The 18,835-nt window shown below is 33.7% G+C and overlaps 2 protein-coding genes across 2 annotated transcripts; both read left to right on the top strand.

Moving 5' to 3' along the window:
* The first annotated feature begins 79 nt into the window (after nt 1-79).
* LOC107919627 (binding partner of ACD11 1) lies at nt 80-3,346 on the top strand. Its single transcript, XM_016849051.2, has 5 exons — nt 80-239; nt 1,095-1,198; nt 1,415-1,490; nt 2,042-2,122; nt 2,208-3,346. Exons 1-5 carry the CDS (start codon nt 234-236, stop codon nt 2,823-2,825), a joined length of 885 nt encoding a protein of 294 aa, XP_016704540.1. The 5' UTR covers nt 80-233; the 3' UTR covers nt 2,826-3,346.
* A 3,294-nt stretch (nt 3,347-6,640) lies between these two features.
* LOC121225135 (TOM1-like protein 1) lies at nt 6,641-10,506 on the top strand. Its single transcript, XM_041109142.1, has 4 exons — nt 6,641-6,968; nt 7,718-8,247; nt 8,876-9,139; nt 9,810-10,506. The coding sequence occupies exons 2-4, from the start codon at nt 7,729-7,731 to the stop codon at nt 10,266-10,268; spliced, it is 1,242 nt and encodes a 413-aa protein (XP_040965076.1). The 5' UTR covers nt 6,641-6,968; nt 7,718-7,728; the 3' UTR covers nt 10,269-10,506.
* Nucleotides 10,507-18,835: the final 8,329 nt, after the last annotated feature.

Below are 18,835 nucleotides of genomic sequence, written 5' to 3'. Positions count from 1 at the left end.
CTTTCTTCATATTGCACAAATACTCCCAAAATACCCTAGAAGCTTGCTTCTAAACGATGTATGTTAAGGATATCCGCACAGGATTTTTTTTCTAATGTACACCCCGTAATATCTTCGACGCCATAACCTCTCCCTCTCAGGAAAACTTTCATTTCCTTCAAATTTTGTTGAAAAGAAAAAAGAAAAAATTCCGGCGAAGAAAAGTTCGGCTTTTCTGCCATAAACGGAACTTCATGGCGGTTAGTGTAATGTTTATAAATTTTCTTTTTGTTCCATCATCTTGTTTGGTCGGTAAGAATATTTATGTCACATCTTTTTTTTTTCTTTCAATTTCGTCGCAGAATGGAAGAGAATGTTCCGATTTGTTTAATTATTTAATACCTCATTATTATTAGGATATTATCTAATATAAGTTTAGCATTCTGCCATTATCATGCATTTGAATTTTCTTCTTATATCGTTATATGGTACTGTCATTTTCTCTACTTCTTAGCGATTTATATATATATATACAGACACACGTATAATATATCACTGTCATTCTTCTTATATTGATACTTTTGTAATTGAAAAGATTTTGATTATATATTCTTATTGGATTTGTTGCAAACTGTATACGGATCTTTTTTATTTCATTTCGTCGTGCGTGTATGATCATTTGCATGCTAATTAGAAATTTATTGGGTTGCTAAAAGAAAACTGCTCAAACTAATGCTTCATTTAAAAAGATTTAGAAAATTTACAGAATTTAACTCGTGCTAAGGCCTCCATAATTTGTATTCAACATTATGTGTATGCTTGCATGCGAGCATGTATGATTATGAAAATCCTATTGGGAATTTTTTTTATTTGATTTTGCCATAATTTCTTTGTAAAAATGCATGTGACAATGGGGGATAGAATACTAGGTTGCGACAAATTTTCATATTCGAGCATGGATTAAACATATGATCAGACACTCCAAATATATGGAAAATATTTTAAAAAATTGAATGTAAACACCTACCTATATCTAACACTTACACTCCAATTCTAAGTAACATAAATAGAACATGTTTTATTAGTTTCGGGGCTTACAAGTTTTTTTTTAACAGATCCGATCAGTGAAAGTGAGCAATGTCTCCTTGGGTGCATCTGAGCAAGATATAAAGGAGTTCTTTATCTTCTCCGGTGAACTTGTATATGTTGAAATGCAAGGGTTAGTTATTACCATATGATGCTTAAATTTCACAATCTCTTTTTCATTCACATTCTCTTCTCCACTGTATTGGATACAAATAAAAAAAGGTTGAAATTGTTGGAATTACTTCTCATGCCTTCTGATTCATGTAGTTATTCCAGTATAGTGATGTTCTGGAATCTCTTGAACACTTTCTACTCTAGGCTTATTACTGCTTTGCCTTTTGGCTTTCAGTGATAATGAGCGATCGCAAGTTGCATATATTACTTTCAAGGAACCACAGGGAGCAGAGACTGCAGTCCTCCTTTCAGTATGAACCTGTCATTTCTTTAGAGCTTTTTCCATATTGGTCATATTGATTGCTTTTACTGACTTTCCTGCATGCATCATGTAATAGCAGTTTATGCTTCTGTTGTAAGGAAAATGAATATGAAAATTAAATGTCTATGCACATCTCTGTGGAATCTTATGTCTGATGTGGTTTTGAAAGCACTTACTGTAATGCTTTGCCTGTGGGATCACCATGCCAGTGCCCATTTTGTTTAAAACTATGGTACTTAGATTCGGGGTGAGTATCAAATTCAGGCATGTTTCCTACATGGCTATATGTTCATTTTTAAAAGATTTTTTCATGTTTTGGAAGATCATACCTTCATAGTCCATACTCATGTTCGAATGTGTAGGACATAGGTATAGAGCAAGAGTACTTCAAGAAAATTTTTTACAAATTGATAATTGATAGTGTTCTAACGTTGGTTAGCATTTTTACAAAGGAGCAAATCTCCCATTAAGACTAACGTTGATTGGTCGGATTGAAAATTTTCATTTCGTTCTTATTGATTCGGATACACGTTTCTTCAGGGGGCAACAATTGTTGATCAGTCTGTTACCATAGAGCTGGCTCCTGATTACAAGCTGCCAGACCATGTCTTTACAACACCGGTAATGTCCTAACTACTTGAATCCATTTTGGGTTCACTTGCTAATTCATGGTTTCTGATATGAAAAGATTGTTTGATCACCACAGGGAACAGGGGATAAAGGTAGTGGCCAGGCTGAAGCTGGTTACAAGAAGGCAGAGGATGTTGTTAGCACCATGCTAGCGAAGGGATTCATTATTGGCAAAGATGCATTAGGCAAAGCAAAGGCCTTTGATGAGAAGCATCAGTTCACATCAACTGCCTCTGCCAAAATTGCATCCCTTGATCAGAAGATTGGTTTTACTGAAAAATTTAGTGCTGGCACAGCCATAGTAAATGAAAAGATGCGGGATGTGGACCAGAAATTTCAGGTTTCTGAGAAGACAAAGTCTGCATTTGCAGTTGCCGAGCAGTCCGTTAGCACTGCGGGATCTGCCATAATGAAGAACCGTTATGTTTTGGTTGGAGCCTCATGGGTTAGTGCTGCGTACAACAGGGTTGCTAAAGCAGCAGAAGATGTGGGGCAGAAGGCAAGAGAAAAAGTTTTGGCTGAGGAGCAAGCTCAGAAACCAGAGGGCCATGCACACGTTAACGACTCTAATTCTCCCAAAGATTCTAAACCGGCCGAAACCAGTGGGCAACCTTCCAATCCCTCATCTGAACAAGCTTTAATCCTCAGTGAGCAACCTTCCAATCCCTCGGCTGATCGAGGTTTACTCATTTAGGCTTTTGCTTGGTAAGGTGGAAAGATGAAAAATTGTTGGTAAGAGAATGGAAAAGTGGGAAGATGAAAAGAAAATGAAATTTTTAAAAAAGTTCATAAATCTTGTAAAATGCACCACTTACATCTTTTTCATTTTTCTCCTTTGATCGTTTCAATTTGGAATGAAGGATGAAAAATGCACACTTCGTTTTTATCATTTTTTTCTTTTCATGCCTTAAGATGAAAATGATAATCTATCTCTTTATTATTCTTTCCTACCAAGCACATTCAAAATATAATTTATTTTTAACTTTCTACTCTCTTCTTTCCATTCTTCCATTTACTACTTAAGCGACATTTTTAATCTGCAAAAAACTGTAAATACCAGCATGGGAAGTATGGATTTTATCATCTGAGTTATGCCTTCTGGTTTGGACATATTTAAATGTAACCATGTAAGATAATTTTGTCACATATTCTTTGATATGTTTGATACAGTTGAGTTGGAAAATAATAGATGCCACCCCAACATTTCAGCATAAATTTTGTATCATATTTACCAAGTTTATTCATGTTCAGATCTTTCTGCACTTTAGAAGGAGGACGATTTTAGGTTTGCCTTTGTCTTTCATGTGTGATTGCTCTTACTCATCACCAAGAGTCATCCCCCCGACACTGCAGGGCTCACCATGACCAATATCCTTTTTTCTTTTCTTTTCTAAATGCAACAGCTTAAGTATCTTTCATGAATGAATAGAACTTTCTTTGGAGTTTGGAGACTGGATCATGTCCAAGAAGATTATGTGAAATAAAGAAAGTTATGGGGATGTTGAAGTTTGTATTTCTATATTTCATCGTAGTTATTTTTGGATAAATCTCTTAATTTTGATAAATGATTGAAAATTAATTAAAATGAAAATTTTTAATATTTAATATTTTAAATATGTTTGGTAATATTTTAATTTTTTACTTAATATAAAATTTTTAATAAAAAAGTATTGAATAAGGTAAGGTATAATTTTATTAAAAAATTAAAATAAATTATCTTTTTTTAAAAAAAAATGTGATATTCAAATTACCACATTTATCTTCCATTTAAAACTATTCAAAATAATATAAAATATTATATTAATAAGATTAAAATTAAAAGTAATAGTGGTTTAAAAATTAATATTTACTTTTATCAAACAACATAATTTTTTTCAATTTTTATATTTACTAATTTACCAAATAATTTTAAAAACTAAATTTAGTACTTATAAAATTAAGTAGTAAAAATCAAGTACTTAATTTTTCAGCATTCAAATATTTAGTTTATCAAACACATCCTTAATCTAATAAATGTAAGTGCCAATAATCTATATATTTTATCATAATTATATTTAAATTTTTTTATATATTTATATAAATATTCAAATATTAACTATACTATGTAAAATTTATGACAACATATTTAAAAATAAAAATTTTGGGTTCAAAGTCTCAAATCTAATCACCCCAAATTATTTTTTTACAACAAAATCATATATTGATAATCACAATCTTTTTAGATTATATTTTAATTAAGCATTATTAATGTTTTACCTTTGAATCATATTAATCATATTATTTTTCTCATTTTGATACCTAAAGTTTAATTTCGTCTACTATTGATTCCTTAGAGTCAATTGTGTTAAAAAAACCTTAAGAGAACATGTACACATACCAATACGTGCCATGTGACATTTTTACTTAGTTTAACATAATGTGGCATGTATAGGCTTAAAATTCTTAAAAATTGTGTATAAATTCTAAATTTTTTTATAATATCTAAAATAATAATTAAAAATTTTGGAACACCTCATACCCAATCCGATCGTTGAGTCCGAGTTATAGGATGCTATATTCATTTGCTGAAGCAACTACAGTCAATTCAATTACAATTTATATCGTTAGACATGCAAATATGAGTATTATAAGAAAATGATACGATAAATAATCATTTCTGGGTCTTATACGAGCTTACAAAAGTCCTAATGATAACTTGAGATCGAATTAGGACTAAATTATAAAAAATTCAAAATACTAGTTCCTCATTGCGACATGACATACTGTTTTGGCCTCGTTGCGTTGTGGCCTGAAGTTCAAATCTCATCATGATGACATGCATTTAGCATCGCGATGTAAAAAACATGTTTCTTCAAATTCTATTCAACATCAACTTCCAATTTTCTAAACAAAGCATAATACATACACCTAAAGATCAGTCAATATATATAGCCCTCAAACATCAATTCATGCACTTCAACACCCATAATTAACAATATATCAATGTCTTATCACTTACAAGTTAACTACTTAGAATATTACATTTAAATTCTTAAACATACCCATCCATATATCTATGCCATTGATAGTTGCAGCTTTTAATACATTTCAAACCACATTTTGAGCTTATATACATACCACATCCTATTGACCAATTTCATTCACCCAAATTCTATTCCAAAAGTGCATGTAGACATAATCTTGTACCAAAAATTGACTCAATCTAGGTACATGTTGAATAACTAACAAAAGAAAGTACACAAACATTGTTGAGTTCGAGATTTTTGACTGGATACTGAAGTCGATGCTCATAACCTCGAATTGGACATAACTTGCGCGAAAAACAAACCATACATTGAGTGATAAAGCTCAATGGTATTTTTATAATTCAAATCAATATAACATATGGCATAGTCAATAGCATACAATTTTCATGTATATACTATTGATCAATACAAATGCACTATATAACCAAACTTATTTAACACATCTTTATAGGCATATATCATCATTATGTCAATTCTTAAAGATGATTTATGTAATCATTTTATGAACTAGTAATTTATATGAATATTTCATACTATTATCACAATGCTAGTTAAATTTGCATAATTACTCAACTTATAATATATAATTATACTTCATTCCATTACCAAGTCAAATGAATCATTCCTCATCTTACCAAATCGGCTTTCCGATTCATTAACCTGTTTGTGTGATCTTTTACATACTCTTGACATTCAATGTTGTATATAAGTGCCTATATTCCAACTTTATAACATTTAATCAATTCTAATAATCATTCAACCAATTCATATATTATATTTCCTATTAACGTGATTTGGACTCGAATAGATATACAGATCCAATCAACACACCAATTTAGCACTCAGTGCCTCATTAGAACATCCGAAATAAGTAAATTGTGCATAACGCTCATCAGTTTAATGAAAATAATAATTGTGCCTTGCACTCGTCAGAATGTTTGAAGGAAAAATGTGCCTAATGCTCATCGACATATAGTCGAAATAACCCGTACTCAATCTATCCTATGACATGTCAACTATATATTCTAAAAGATTTAAAATTAAAAAAATTAAATTAAAAGTTGACCATATTGGGTGTCCAAGACTTACTTTGACCGGTAACCAATCAAGGTTTGGTTAATACCCGGTCAACATTAGTCAACCTTGATCAATACCTAATCAATACGATTATCGGTCTAACTCTAGTCGACGCTTGATTTAGTTTTAAATTTAGTAGGAATATATATATATATATATATATATGATTTTTTTTGAAATTTCCTAAAGGTTTATCTAAAATTTTAACTAAAATTCTATAATTTTGATTTTTTAGAATTTATATATTTTGTCATTTTCTAAAATGTTTAATTGATTTTTTTATATTTTTGAGATTTTTCTAAAATATATATTTTATTAAAATTTTAAAATGTTTAAATATTTTTAAAATGTTTAAATGTTTATTTTTTAAAATTATATATATATTTAAAAGTTATTACTATATCATGCTGAAATAGGGTAAAAAGAAGCGTCATGAGCCTGATTTTGATAGGCCATGAGTCAAAAAAAAAAAAAAAAACCTGATAGACTCTCGGGTCAAATAATAAAATTATATTTCTGAGGTCCCGAGTGGCAACGCCAAGGCATAGCACAGAATTGAAACTCCCAAAGTCCAACCAATTTAAACTCATTCCTTACGCTTGCCGTCTTCTTCCTTTTCTTTCTTTTTTATTATCTCAAATTCAAATTCAAAGTTAAAGTAATTGCTTCTCTTTTATATTTCATCAAATCTCTTTGGGCTTTGCTCTCTCATCTACTTCGCCTCTATAATAACTGTAAGCAAAGGGCAAAGGGATTTTTTTTTTTGAATTTTAATTTTCCTATGATTCTTTTTTTTTCTGATTTTTTAAATTGATGTATTTAGGATCTAGGTTTAGCTGGCCCTGCAGTTACCATTCTGAACTTCATTTTTTTTAAGAAAATAATTTTGTGTTACAATTTTCTATAAGTTATTTTCATCTTAAGCTTATCTAAGTTTAGATTTTGGGCACTTATGCATCTATTGCTGTATTTCAACTGCTGCTATAATGGAAGAATAAATGATCTTTACTTTAATTATTTGCTTTAAATTAGGTAATTTTTTTTCTTTTGTTTTCTTTATTCAGCTAGTTGATCAATGTTTTGGAGGTTTTGAAGTCAATATATCTTTTTATAATGTGGGTTTTTTTTTTTTGAAGATTTGGGTACTAGGGTTTTGAATAATTTTGATGCTATTAGAAAATGTCCAGATCATTTATTAGATCTACATGAAGTTCTGTGGATAAATCCTAGGGAAGAAAGTGAAAGCAGCAAAAAGCCAGATATTTAGTTTTCTAATTAAGGATGACGGGGCAAATCATATATTTTTCTCTGTTTGATTATATTGCAACATATATTTCGTTTTGAGGCATTTGGGAATCCTTTTTTTTTTTGGAAGATTACATGGAAGAAATCTTATGCGGAAATTCTGCATCTATGGTGGTTGCATTTAGGCATTAACTTTTACAGACATTTATTCAAGATGTAATTTTTTTGTGTTTTGAAGGTTTGGTGAAAATGGAAAAAGAATTGATGGATAAAGTTAGTGCCTTTGGTGAACGCATCAAGGTTGAAGGAGCTGAGTTGGGCAGAAAGATGAGCGCTGGCATGAGCTCAATGAGCTTCAAGGTGAAGGAACTCTTCCAAGGCCCGAACCCAACTGATAAGCTTGTTGAGGATGCAACATCTGAGGCCCTTGATGAGCCTGACTGGGCCTTGAATCTTGATATTTGTGACATGGTCAATCATGAAAAAGTGAACAGTGTTGAATTGATCCGTGGCATAAAGCGGAGGATAATGTTGAAGAGCCCTCGGGTTCAATACTTCTCCTTGGTCTTGCTTGAAACTTTTGTCAAGAATTGTGAGAAGGCATTCTCGGAGGTGGCAGCTGAAGGGGTTCTTGGTGAGATGGTTAAGTTAATTGATGATCCTCAAACTGTTGTCAATATTCGGAACAAAGCTTTAATTCTTATTGAAGCTTGGGGGGAGTCAACCAGCGAGCTCCGCTATTTACCTGTTTTTGAAGAAACTTACAAGGTAACAGCGTAAACTATTTATCTCGTTCTTTGCAGCTGTGGAAATGAGTTGAGAAAATATGATCATATAATTTTGTTCACTAGGTTTCCTGAGGTGTGTATCTGAGTGAAAGTCATGTGAAATCTATTCCTTTGATTGCTATTACAGCCTTGGAATCGTAGTTTAGGAATTAGCGTACAAAGCTTCATTCAATCATGGAATTGGAGTTTTTTCCGTAAAAGGAAAAACTATATTATTGTTTATTTTGTTTAGTCGCTTGAAATATAAGATCAATTCATATGATCCTTGAATAAGCATTGCCAAACAATTAAATTCTTTGCTAGTAACGTATGGAATTGGAATTTTTCCCATAAAAGGAAAAAAATATATTATTGTTTTAGTTGCTTGAAATATAAGATCAATTCGTATGATCCTTGAATAAGCTTTGTCAAACAATTACATTCTTGGCTAGTAACATTTGTCTGCATCAATGTCTCTTGAACTATTTGTGCTTTGTGTTACATTAGGATTTAACATGCATTCTAAAATATGCAATGCAATGTAGCTGTGAAAGATAAACCTTTTCTTGTGGCTTGTCGATTGATGAATTTTAAGATTTTCTCCAATGATCCTTTTTTTTCCTCTGTAGAGTTTAAAATCAAGGGGTATTCGCTTTCCTGGTCGTGATAATGAGAGTTTGGCACCTATTTTTACCCCTGCTCGTTCAGTTTCAGCAGCAGAAGTGGATGCCAGTCTTGCACAGCAGCTACAGCGTGATGTGCAGCTTCAGCATGATATTCCTGTTCCAAGCTTTTCTGCTGAACAAACAAAGGAAGCATTTGATGTGGCAAGAAACTGCATTGAGCTTCTTTCAACTGTGTTATCCTCATCACCCCAACAAGATGCTCTTGAGGTATTATTGTCTTCTTTATAAAACTTTTTAGTTGCTAATTTCATGTACCAATAAATTATGCTTTGTTCTTTGCTGCCAAGTAACAAGGCTTGAAAATTGAGTTTTGGCTTAATGAGTCATTCCTTTGTTTAATGATGTTCAGTCTGTTCGGTGCAGTGAGCCTTTAATGTGCAAAAGCTCATTTTATGTCAGTCAATATTTTTTCCTTTTTCCCTGTTTTCAAGGAGGAAATTACTTTCCTTTTAGATCTCTTAAATCTTTCAGTTATCTGTTTATGATATGTATCAGACAGTCGCACTTGAAGGCTTGTAGCTAATGCATGTTAAATTTCCTCAATAATTAATACTGATGAGAATGCTGACGTGTGCAACAGTACCAAGTTTTCACTTTAAAGTTTGAAGGGGATGTCTTCGACTTGTTTTGCTTGCTCTACAGCTGGTAAATTAGAATTAATGCTTTGTGATAAGATGACGTATCAGCAGATTAGATTTAAATTTACTTGGTTTATTTGGTGACTGTTGATGGTAAGTTGGGCTTATTTTGATTATCATCGACAATGTGACATACAGATGACAGTTTCACAATACATGTAGTTCGATTCCAGTTAAGACTCAGATGATAATGATGTCATTCTTTAAGGTCCCAGTAATTTTTGTCTGTTTGATGTCAGGATGACCTGACAACCACGCTTGTCCAACAATGTCGTCAGTCCCAGTCCACTGTTCTAAGAATCATCGAGACTGCTGGAGATAACGAGGCCCTGCTTTTTGAAGCTTTGAATGTGAATGATGAGATCCAGAAAGCTCTCTCAAAGTATGAAGAGTTGAAGAAGCCATCAGTAGTTCGTCACGAGCCAGAACCTGCAATGATTCCTGTGGCTGTTGAACCTGATGATTCGCCCCGTCATACAAACGAAGATGCCTTGATTAGGAAAACAAGTCATACAAACGAAGATGCCTTGATTAGGAAAACAAGTGGTACTCGACATGGGACGCATGGCGGAAGCAACGATGACATGATGGATGATCTTGATGAAATGATTTTTGGTAAGAAAGGTGGGGGTTCATCTGAAGGGGGGCAAGATTCAAAGAAGCGGCAAGCACCTAAAGATGATCTAATCACATTCTAATTCCATAATATTAGGACGGAAGGCCTATGCCGGGCCATTGTAGCCATTTATCCGAAGTTAGGAAGTAAAAACACACGACAAGATTGTTGACTTTTTCTTTAGTATACTAGGATTGGATTGGATTGGTTGTCCCTGCAAATTATGTGTAAGTAAATTCATGTCTGGATTTGTTTACTTAAATATTTGATGAGTAGAGAGTGTACATGGATGGGATGGCTCTCATATCCATGACTTGATATCTGCTGCATTCAATTAACATTAATTCTTTTGCCATGAGATTAAAATTACAGTTGTGATATGTATATTTGAATGCAAAAACAGGGATGGTGATGTGATGTGTCCAAAATTATGGACATTGAATTAAAATTTCAATGGAAATTTTAGATTATTTGATTTTCATGTCAAATATATTATCAAATAAAAATGTCTCTATTATATTAAAGAATATTATATATTTTTGTGCTTCAACAAGCTTAGATGCAATCACTATAATTTACGGTAACTCTTAGATCATTCAGTTACTCTTAAAATTGTGATATTAAACCGTACCGGTGCTTAGTTAGGTTATCGGTTTGATTAGTTCAATTAATTTGATTTAATTCATTTTTTATTCGGTTCAACCAGTCTATATCGTTTTTGGGTCAATCAATTCAAATTTTTTTTTGAATTGATATCTGGTTAGTTCTCGATTCCACCGGTCCGTCTGACCATTTGGATTCAATTCAAACAATATTATAGTGCAACTTTATATTTTTTTCCACATTTAAAAATGAAAAAAACCTTGAAATATTCCTTAGATAATATTTTTACTAGTTTAATATTTCGCTTGCAATATTTGGTCTCAAAAGTTTGGCCGAGTTCTATACTCGGTTCAACCGGAATTTGGTTCAATGCAAAGGAGGAAAAGTATAAAACCAGCCGAAAAAATACGCCATTCCAATTTCGACGCCTTAGAGCACAAACCCTACCAAAACCCTGCCCTTTGGTCTTTGTTTACCTTCTCATTTTCTCAGTGAATACTTTCTATTTCTTTTAACGGATTGAGAGAATATTATTTGAAATTTCTTGCTGTTCAAGCCAGTAAATTGTGATACAAAGGCTTTTGAAGTTAAACCCAAAACCCACATTAAAAAAAAAATTTCCTGGTTCAAAACAAAAATGGGAAAACCATATATAATGGGCTAAGCTCAGCTTTTGCAGCCGCCTCTGCTGCTGCTTCTCTTTTATCCCAACCCAATAACAATGTTGCTTTTGCTGACGGCCCCTTCAATTTTCCCTTATTTTCTTATTCTCCCCAGTCTTCTGTTACGGTGGAAGAAAGAAAGATCCAGTAGAGAGAAGAAGAAAGGAAGAAAACTTTAGAAAGAAGGGGAAAAAGCATAAAAGAAAAACTGTATCCTGAATTCATATAATCCTTTACACTATTTGTTTATGTTTTTATTGCGTGTAACTGTCTGACAAACAACTTGGCAACAACCCTCCAGGTGTTCCCAAAACGACTCGTTTTAATACAGGACTAAAAACACTAAACGCAACATTTTAATGTTTCAGCCCTTCCTTCCCAAACGACTCCGTATAATTGCAATTAAAACAAGTAAAGAAACGTAACATTTTACATATCATTTAAACTAACAAAAATAACAAAAATGAAAGACATTTGCAGTAGCCGGCTAGTGTCTCGATCTCACCCATAACAAATACTCCCTTCGTGAACCTGGTCCTTGTCCTGAAGGATCAAAAGTTGGATACCATTGCTGGAAAATACTCTAAACTTCCCAAGTTGCATCTTCTGGAAATGTATCAGCTCATTCGACAAGCATCTCAATGACAACTTGGTTACCCTACTTAGTCATCCTTCGGTCAATGATTCTGATTGGTTCTTTCAAAATAGAGCCATCCCTCTAACTTTGGCTTCTAAAGGATAAGGGCCATTTTTCTGTGAAAGTTTCTGGTTCCTCAGTTTCCTCAAGAAATATTGTCTATAAGGCTGAAGCCTTAAATACACCAAGTATTCCACTTCAAACTATTGTTCTAACCTTCTATTATTTGTCAATTGCTTCATTATTTCTTGTGCCCTTTTTAAATGGAACTTGAGCGACCTTCTGAGTTCTTCTCGATGTTGGAGGCTTTTGTCAACCTTCTTTACCTGTGAGGATCCAACCAAATAAGGCAAATGAATGAGAGGTGCCTGGCCATACAAGGCTTCATATGGAGTAGTCTGGATTGTAGAATGAAATGTGGTGATGTACCACCATTCTGCTAATGGCAACTAAGTGGCCCATTTAGATGGTTTCTCTCTTGTCATGCATCGGAGGTAACCTTCCAAACATTTGTTCAAAATCTCTGTTTGACCATATTTTTGTGGATGGTATGTAGTAGATAAGTGGAGTTTAGTGCCGAAATGCTTGAAAAGTTGTTGCCAAAAATGACTAAGGAAAACCTTGTCTCGATCTGAAACAATCAACTCAGGAGCTCCATATAGTTTATAGACTTGATCTAAGTAAACTTGAGCCACTGTGGTAGTAGTATATAGATGTGCCAAAGCCATGAAGTGGCCATATTTGGTCAACCTGTCTACAATCACTAAGATGGTTGTTTTACCCTTAGATATTGGTAGTCCCTCGATGAAGTCCATGCCGATGGCAGCCCATGCTCGATCAAGAGTAGGTAATGGTGTTAACAGGCTAGGATAGGCAGCATTGCCACTTTTGCATTTTTGGCAAATAGAGTATTCACACACCCATGTTTTGACATATTTTGAAAGCCCTTTCTAGTAAAGAAAACCTTCTATTCTTTGCCTCGTGGCATGTATTCCAGAATGCCTGCCAATTGCTTCCCTATGAAAAAGTTGGAAGATGGCCTTTCTTAATTCCAATAGGTTCCCCACAATTACTTTTCCTTTCCTTCGAAAAATTGTACCATCCCAAGAGTATTTAGGGTGGGAATGAGGTTGTTATTGCACCTCCTTACACGTTTTTTTGCAAAATGGGATTTTTTTTACTAGCTTGTATAGTTTGTTCCCATAGCTCAGACTAAGATAAAGTATTGTTTCTTGTACATTGAAATAATTGGGCCTCAATAACACACATTTTTCTTAGAGAGCATCAACAACAATATTTTGAATCCCCCTTCGATAAATGGAGTAATCATACCCCAACATTTTGGCAACCCACCTCTGTTGAAAATGGGTGATTGCTTTTTGTTCTGAGAGAAACTTCAAGCTTTGGTGGTCTGTGTTAATTAAAAAGTGTCTTCCTACTAAATATGGATGCCCTTTTTTAACTGCTAGCAGGGTTGCGAGCATTTCTTATCATATATAGATAGAGCTTGATGGTTGATGCCTAAAGCTTTGCTAAAGAAGGCTACTAGTTTCCCTTGTTGCTAAAGTATTGCCCCAGCTCCTATACCACTAGTATCGGTACCCACACATAAAAGTTTCTAAAAATCAGGCAGACTCAACACTGGTGCTTGACAAATGGCTTCTTTGAACTCTTGAAAAACCTTCTATATCTCTTCAGTCCACTACCATATAACATTTTTCTTCAATAAATTGGTATGTGGTTTGGCTAGAATTTCATAACCCTTGATAAACCTGTTATAATACCCTGACAGTCCCAAGAAGCCTCTCAATTCCTTAATGGATTGAGGTGGAGGCCAATTAAGAACCCCTTCTACCTTGGAGGAATCCATGCTCACTTAGCCACCAGAAATGACATAGCCTAGATACTCCATTTGACTAGTGCCAAACTGACATTTTCTCATTTTAGCAAATAACTGGTTGCTTCTCAACAACTGTAATACTTCCCTCAAGTGTTCTAGGTGCATTGTCCAGCCCTTAGAATAGACTAAGATATTGTCAAAGAACACCAAAACTGACTTCCTAAGCAAGTTCATAAAGACATCATTCATTTAGGATTGAAAATTGGATGGGGGCATTTGTGAGTTAAAATGGCATTACCATAAACTCGTAATTTCATTCATGAGTTCAAAAGGTTGTTTTGCAGATGTCTTTGTCCCATATCCGAATTTGATGGTACCTTGACCTCAGGTCCAATTTAGAGAAAATAGTGGCTTGTCTTAGTTCATCCAAAAGCTCCTCAATCACAGGGATGAGGAACTTATCTTTTATTGTGAGTTGGTTGAACTGTCTGTAGGCAATACACAATCTCCATGTAACATCCCATTTTTAGTGAAATCGGAACAGTAGTTTCGGGACCACAAATTCGAGTCCGCAAGAAAATTATTTTAATATTATTTCATGGTCTACCTGATGATAGAAATGTTGTATAAAAATTTTGTAAAGAAATTTTATTGATTTTATGTCCAATATGATAAAAAGGACCAAATTGCATAAAATGAAAAAGTTGAATTCTAGTAGCTAAATGGATGAAATGGCTATGGAATTCAAAATATGAGGTCTTTATATGAAAAATAGACCATTAAGAGGATTTAATAGATAAGTATGATGATTCATCCATAGAAAATTAAATAAAGAAAAGGATGAAATTGGAAAGTAAACTATTAAAAGATGATAAATGATAAAATAATGAAAATATCATTATTTTATCCTCTTTCCCAAATTATTTTTACATGGAAACCCTAGTTAGAAGAGCTTGAAGGTAGCAAGCTTATTTGGCTCAATTAGGTGAGTATTCAAATCCCGTTTTTAATGATTTTTATGTTTCCAAGATCGTAATAACTTAATTTAGCTATCCCGGGAATTAATTTGTAAAGTTATCAAAGTACTAGGGTTTTTACATGGATGAATATGCATGGATTATGAAGTTTTATGGTAGAAAATGAAAGGTTGTTGATAGATAAACAACTTTTGTAAAGTGAATTTTTATGAAATTGTGATTTAGGGACTAAATTGTAAAGATGTAAAATTAATAGAAAAATTCTAAATTTTGTGAAATATATAGGCTATTATTATTACATGTAAAAACCGGCTAGGCTTGGAATAAGGATTAAATTGCATGAATTTCATTTTCCGAGCCTAGGGATAAAATTGTAATTAATCAAAAGTATAGGGAAAAATGGTAATTTTACCAAAGATGTGAATTGAATTGTAATGAACATGAATTGATGTTAAATTCATTCATATAGATCCAGATAGACCAAATACGGAATTGGATCGAGGAAAAGAAAAAGTGTCGGATTAGTAGATTGCAAATACACGAACACTTGTCGAGGTAAGTTCGTGTAACTAAATTGAGAATTCATATGTATTAATTGAATTGTATGTACGTGATTTTATTGTTGCTATGTATTTGAAATTAATCTTATATCCAACAAAGCCTGACAAACATTAAGTCTGAATTAAATAAATAAAATTCAATGGATACGGGGTTCTCGTATTGGTTGTGGTCCTACATATGTTGTGGATACACTACAGCTCGAAAGAGCGTTCCGTTATTAGTCCTATCAAGCTTCCCGTTATATGGTTCCTGCGAGCTTCCTGTTAATAGCTCTTTGGAGCATCTCGATCGATTGTGATCTTGCATATGTTGTGGACACACCGCAGCTCTTATGAGCTTTCCGATAGTGGCTCACTTAAACTTCCCGATATATTGCTATCAGGAGCTTCTTGATTAATGGCTTTTCGGAGTTACCCGTTATTGGCTTAATGAGCTTTCTGAATATGGCTCTTATAAGCTTCTCGTTATACAGCTCGGATAAGCTTTCTATTATACAGCTCACATGATCTTCCTATTATATGGCTCGAGAGAGAGCTTCCTGTTTATGTGTTCGTATGAGCATTCCCGAATATGAATTGACGGATTACAGTTTTTTATACTTCAAGTGTACTACCTATGTATCAATCGATATTTCAAATTAATTCAACGAGAAAAGTTCCGACATGGGATAATATGAACTTGGGATGAATTATTATGAAAATGTATATGTTATATGAATATATGATGTGGAAAAGATATGTATATGAAAATTGTTACATGATGAGCTCATCCTTGTTTCTTGATATTCACATGAAGTACATGATTAACACGTTTCTTGAGGTTATATGTGTTTAGGCAAATTGCCAAATTTCTTTGGATGAATTTTGCATGCTTACTTTAAATGTAAATGAATGGTAAGTTAATTTCCCATTATACGAACTTATTAAGCATAAAATCCTTACTTTGTTTTATTTTCCTCTGTTCTATAGTAATTCGGAAGCTTGTTGGTTGGAAACTTGGCGGAGATATCATCACACTATCCATCGATTCATCTCGGTATATTTAGTAAATTAATTATGGTTATAATGACATGTATAGGTTAACTTGGCCAATGTTGGCATATTAATGTTTTGGTTGCAACTAGCCATTGGAATGGCTTGTGATGGATATATTTTGATGTAAATATAAGAGACTATATCGTGTTTGATATGTGTTTGAAATGGTTGATTGATAGAATCATATTAGTTTATTAATGATTAAATTGAGTTAGCATATTTGGTAAAATATGGATATATGTGAATTTAGTAAGTTAGATAAGTTTGTATACTTGGTTATAAGAGGTATTATATCATGTATAAGACTTGATTTTGAATGGATTTGAATGTTTTGTATTGGTTTGAGGATATGTTTAAGTGTTTATGTAGGTGAAAGGTAAATTTGGGTGAGAAATATGGCTTAGAAATGACCTTATTTTGTCCACATGAGCAGAGACACGGACGTGTGTCTCAGCCGTGTATGACACATGGCCTAGCACATGGGCGTGTGTTTTGGCTGTGTGTCCCCTGCATCATTAAAATTCAAAACAGAATGCTCAATATTTTTTACATGGCCTGGCACACGGGCGTGTGACTTGGCCTTGTGATCCTTGCACCTACACACGGCTTAGCACATGGGCGTATGACTTGGCTGTGTGACTCAAGAAAGAGAGTTACAAGGGTATAGACACGAGCTGGGACACGGTTGTGTGCCCTATTTTGAATACCCACACGACCTGAGACACATTGGAAAATTTTTAAAATTTTGCGAAAAATTTTCTAAGTACCTGGTTTAGTCCAAACTTGTTTCTAATGTTTATTTTGGACCCCGAGGGTTCATATAAGGGACTTTATAATTGATTTCTGATATGAATACTATATGAGGTGGGATATCTGTTTAATTGATCTGTAAATTTTGGTAATGCTTTGTAACTCTATTTTAGCGACGAATACGAGTTAGGGGTGTTATATTTATTGGTATCAGAGCTACAGTTTAGTCGATTCTCAGACTAACGTAGCAAGTACGAGTCTAACTATACATGCCATTATATAACCTGTGATAGTGTGATATCTCCTGACATTTTTAAACATGTTTTTCATATAGTAATGTCATCCAACAGAGCTGAATTCGAAGAAGCTGAGAGCAATGCTCAAGCTTCAATACTAAGAGCAACATCTAGTAGTAGAAGACCCGTATCTGAGGGCTGAGGAGGATAGGCAAAAGAAGCTTTCTTCCAAATAGAATTTTAGAATTAAAAGAATTTGTTGTACTGGTAGATTGAGCTCACAAAACTGAAGAACTAAATAAAGAAAAGAAACAAGTCGAGATGGAAACCAGAACTTTAAGTAAAAGATTTACGGAAAAATCGTATCAATCGGCTTCCAAGAAATCAAAGAAATATCATGACCCTTATGTTACCTCTGCGGGATATTCAGGCAGAGATAATGTTACCTGATGCTCCAGTCCAAAATCTCAGGCTACATCTGTAGCAAGTGCAGGTGGTGTTAGAAACATCAAACCTAGGTGCAAACACTGTAATAAATTTAATTTTAGAGAGTGATGCATGAAAAGTGGAGCTTGCTTTAGATGTGGTTCTTTTAACCATTATCTAAGAAACTCTTGGAAAAGCCTGAAAAAGATACAATCCAGACTTCAAGACCGAGTAATACAGCTACTAGAGGTAGACCACCACGTAATTCTGGCAATGTGAGTGGTAGCTGGGGTATGGCAAAAGATTCAATCGTCAAATCTAAGGCACGAGCACCAACCAAAACATATGTTATTCGTGCACAAGAGGATACTTCAACACCCGATGTGATTACTGGAACTTTTTTTCTTCTTGATACTAATATAACTGCTTTAATTGATCCTGGTTCAACATATTCATATGTTTGCATGAATTTAGTGAATAATAAAAATTTGTCTGTCGAGTCTACTGAATTCGTGGTTAAAGTATCAAACCCCTCGGGCCAGTATGTGATGGTGGATAAAATTTGTAAGAATTATCCTCTAATGATGCGGGGTTACTATTTTCCGGCTGATTTGATGTTATTATTGTTTGATGAATTTGATGTAATTTTGGGTATGAACTGTTTAACTCAGCATGATACCATGGTAAATTGCAAACAAAAGCATATTGTATTGAAATGTCAGAATGGTGAAATGCTCTGTATTGAATCTGATAAAGTGGACGGGTTGTCTAATTTAATATCAGCCGTGTCATCACAGAAATATGTCAGGAAATGGTATGATGCTTATCTTACTTATGTGTTAGACACTAAAGTATCTGAGTCAAAAATTAAGGCAGTGCCAGTAGTTTGCGAGTATCCTAATGTGTTTCCAGAAGAATTATCT

Source organism: Gossypium hirsutum, chromosome D13 (assembly GCF_007990345.1).
Source record: "Gossypium hirsutum isolate 1008001.06 chromosome D13, Gossypium_hirsutum_v2.1, whole genome shotgun sequence".
Classification (NCBI taxonomy): Eukaryota; Viridiplantae; Streptophyta; class Magnoliopsida; order Malvales; family Malvaceae; genus Gossypium; species Gossypium hirsutum.
The sequence above is the reverse complement of the archived record's forward strand: the minus strand, read 5'-3'. Positions and strand labels throughout refer to the sequence as shown.

Bases quoted from the DNA above. Each gene is read 5' to 3' on its own strand.
- LOC107919627 (XM_016849051.2), top strand. The intron at 1,199-1,414 runs GTTAGTTATTAC...TTTGGCTTTCAG, and splicing joins GTATATGTTGAAATGCAAGG to TGATAATGAGCGATCGCAAG. The intron at 1,491-2,041 runs GTATGAACCTGT...ACGTTTCTTCAG, and splicing joins AGACTGCAGTCCTCCTTTCA to GGGGCAACAATTGTTGATCA.
- LOC121225135 (XM_041109142.1), top strand. From the start codon at position 7,729: ATGGAAAAAGAATTGATGGATAAAGTTAGTGCCTTTGGTGAACGCATC. The intron at 8,248-8,875 runs GTAACAGCGTAA...TTTCCTCTGTAG, and splicing joins TTTTTGAAGAAACTTACAAG to AGTTTAAAATCAAGGGGTAT. The intron at 9,140-9,809 runs GTATTATTGTCT...GTTTGATGTCAG, and splicing joins CCCAACAAGATGCTCTTGAG to GATGACCTGACAACCACGCT.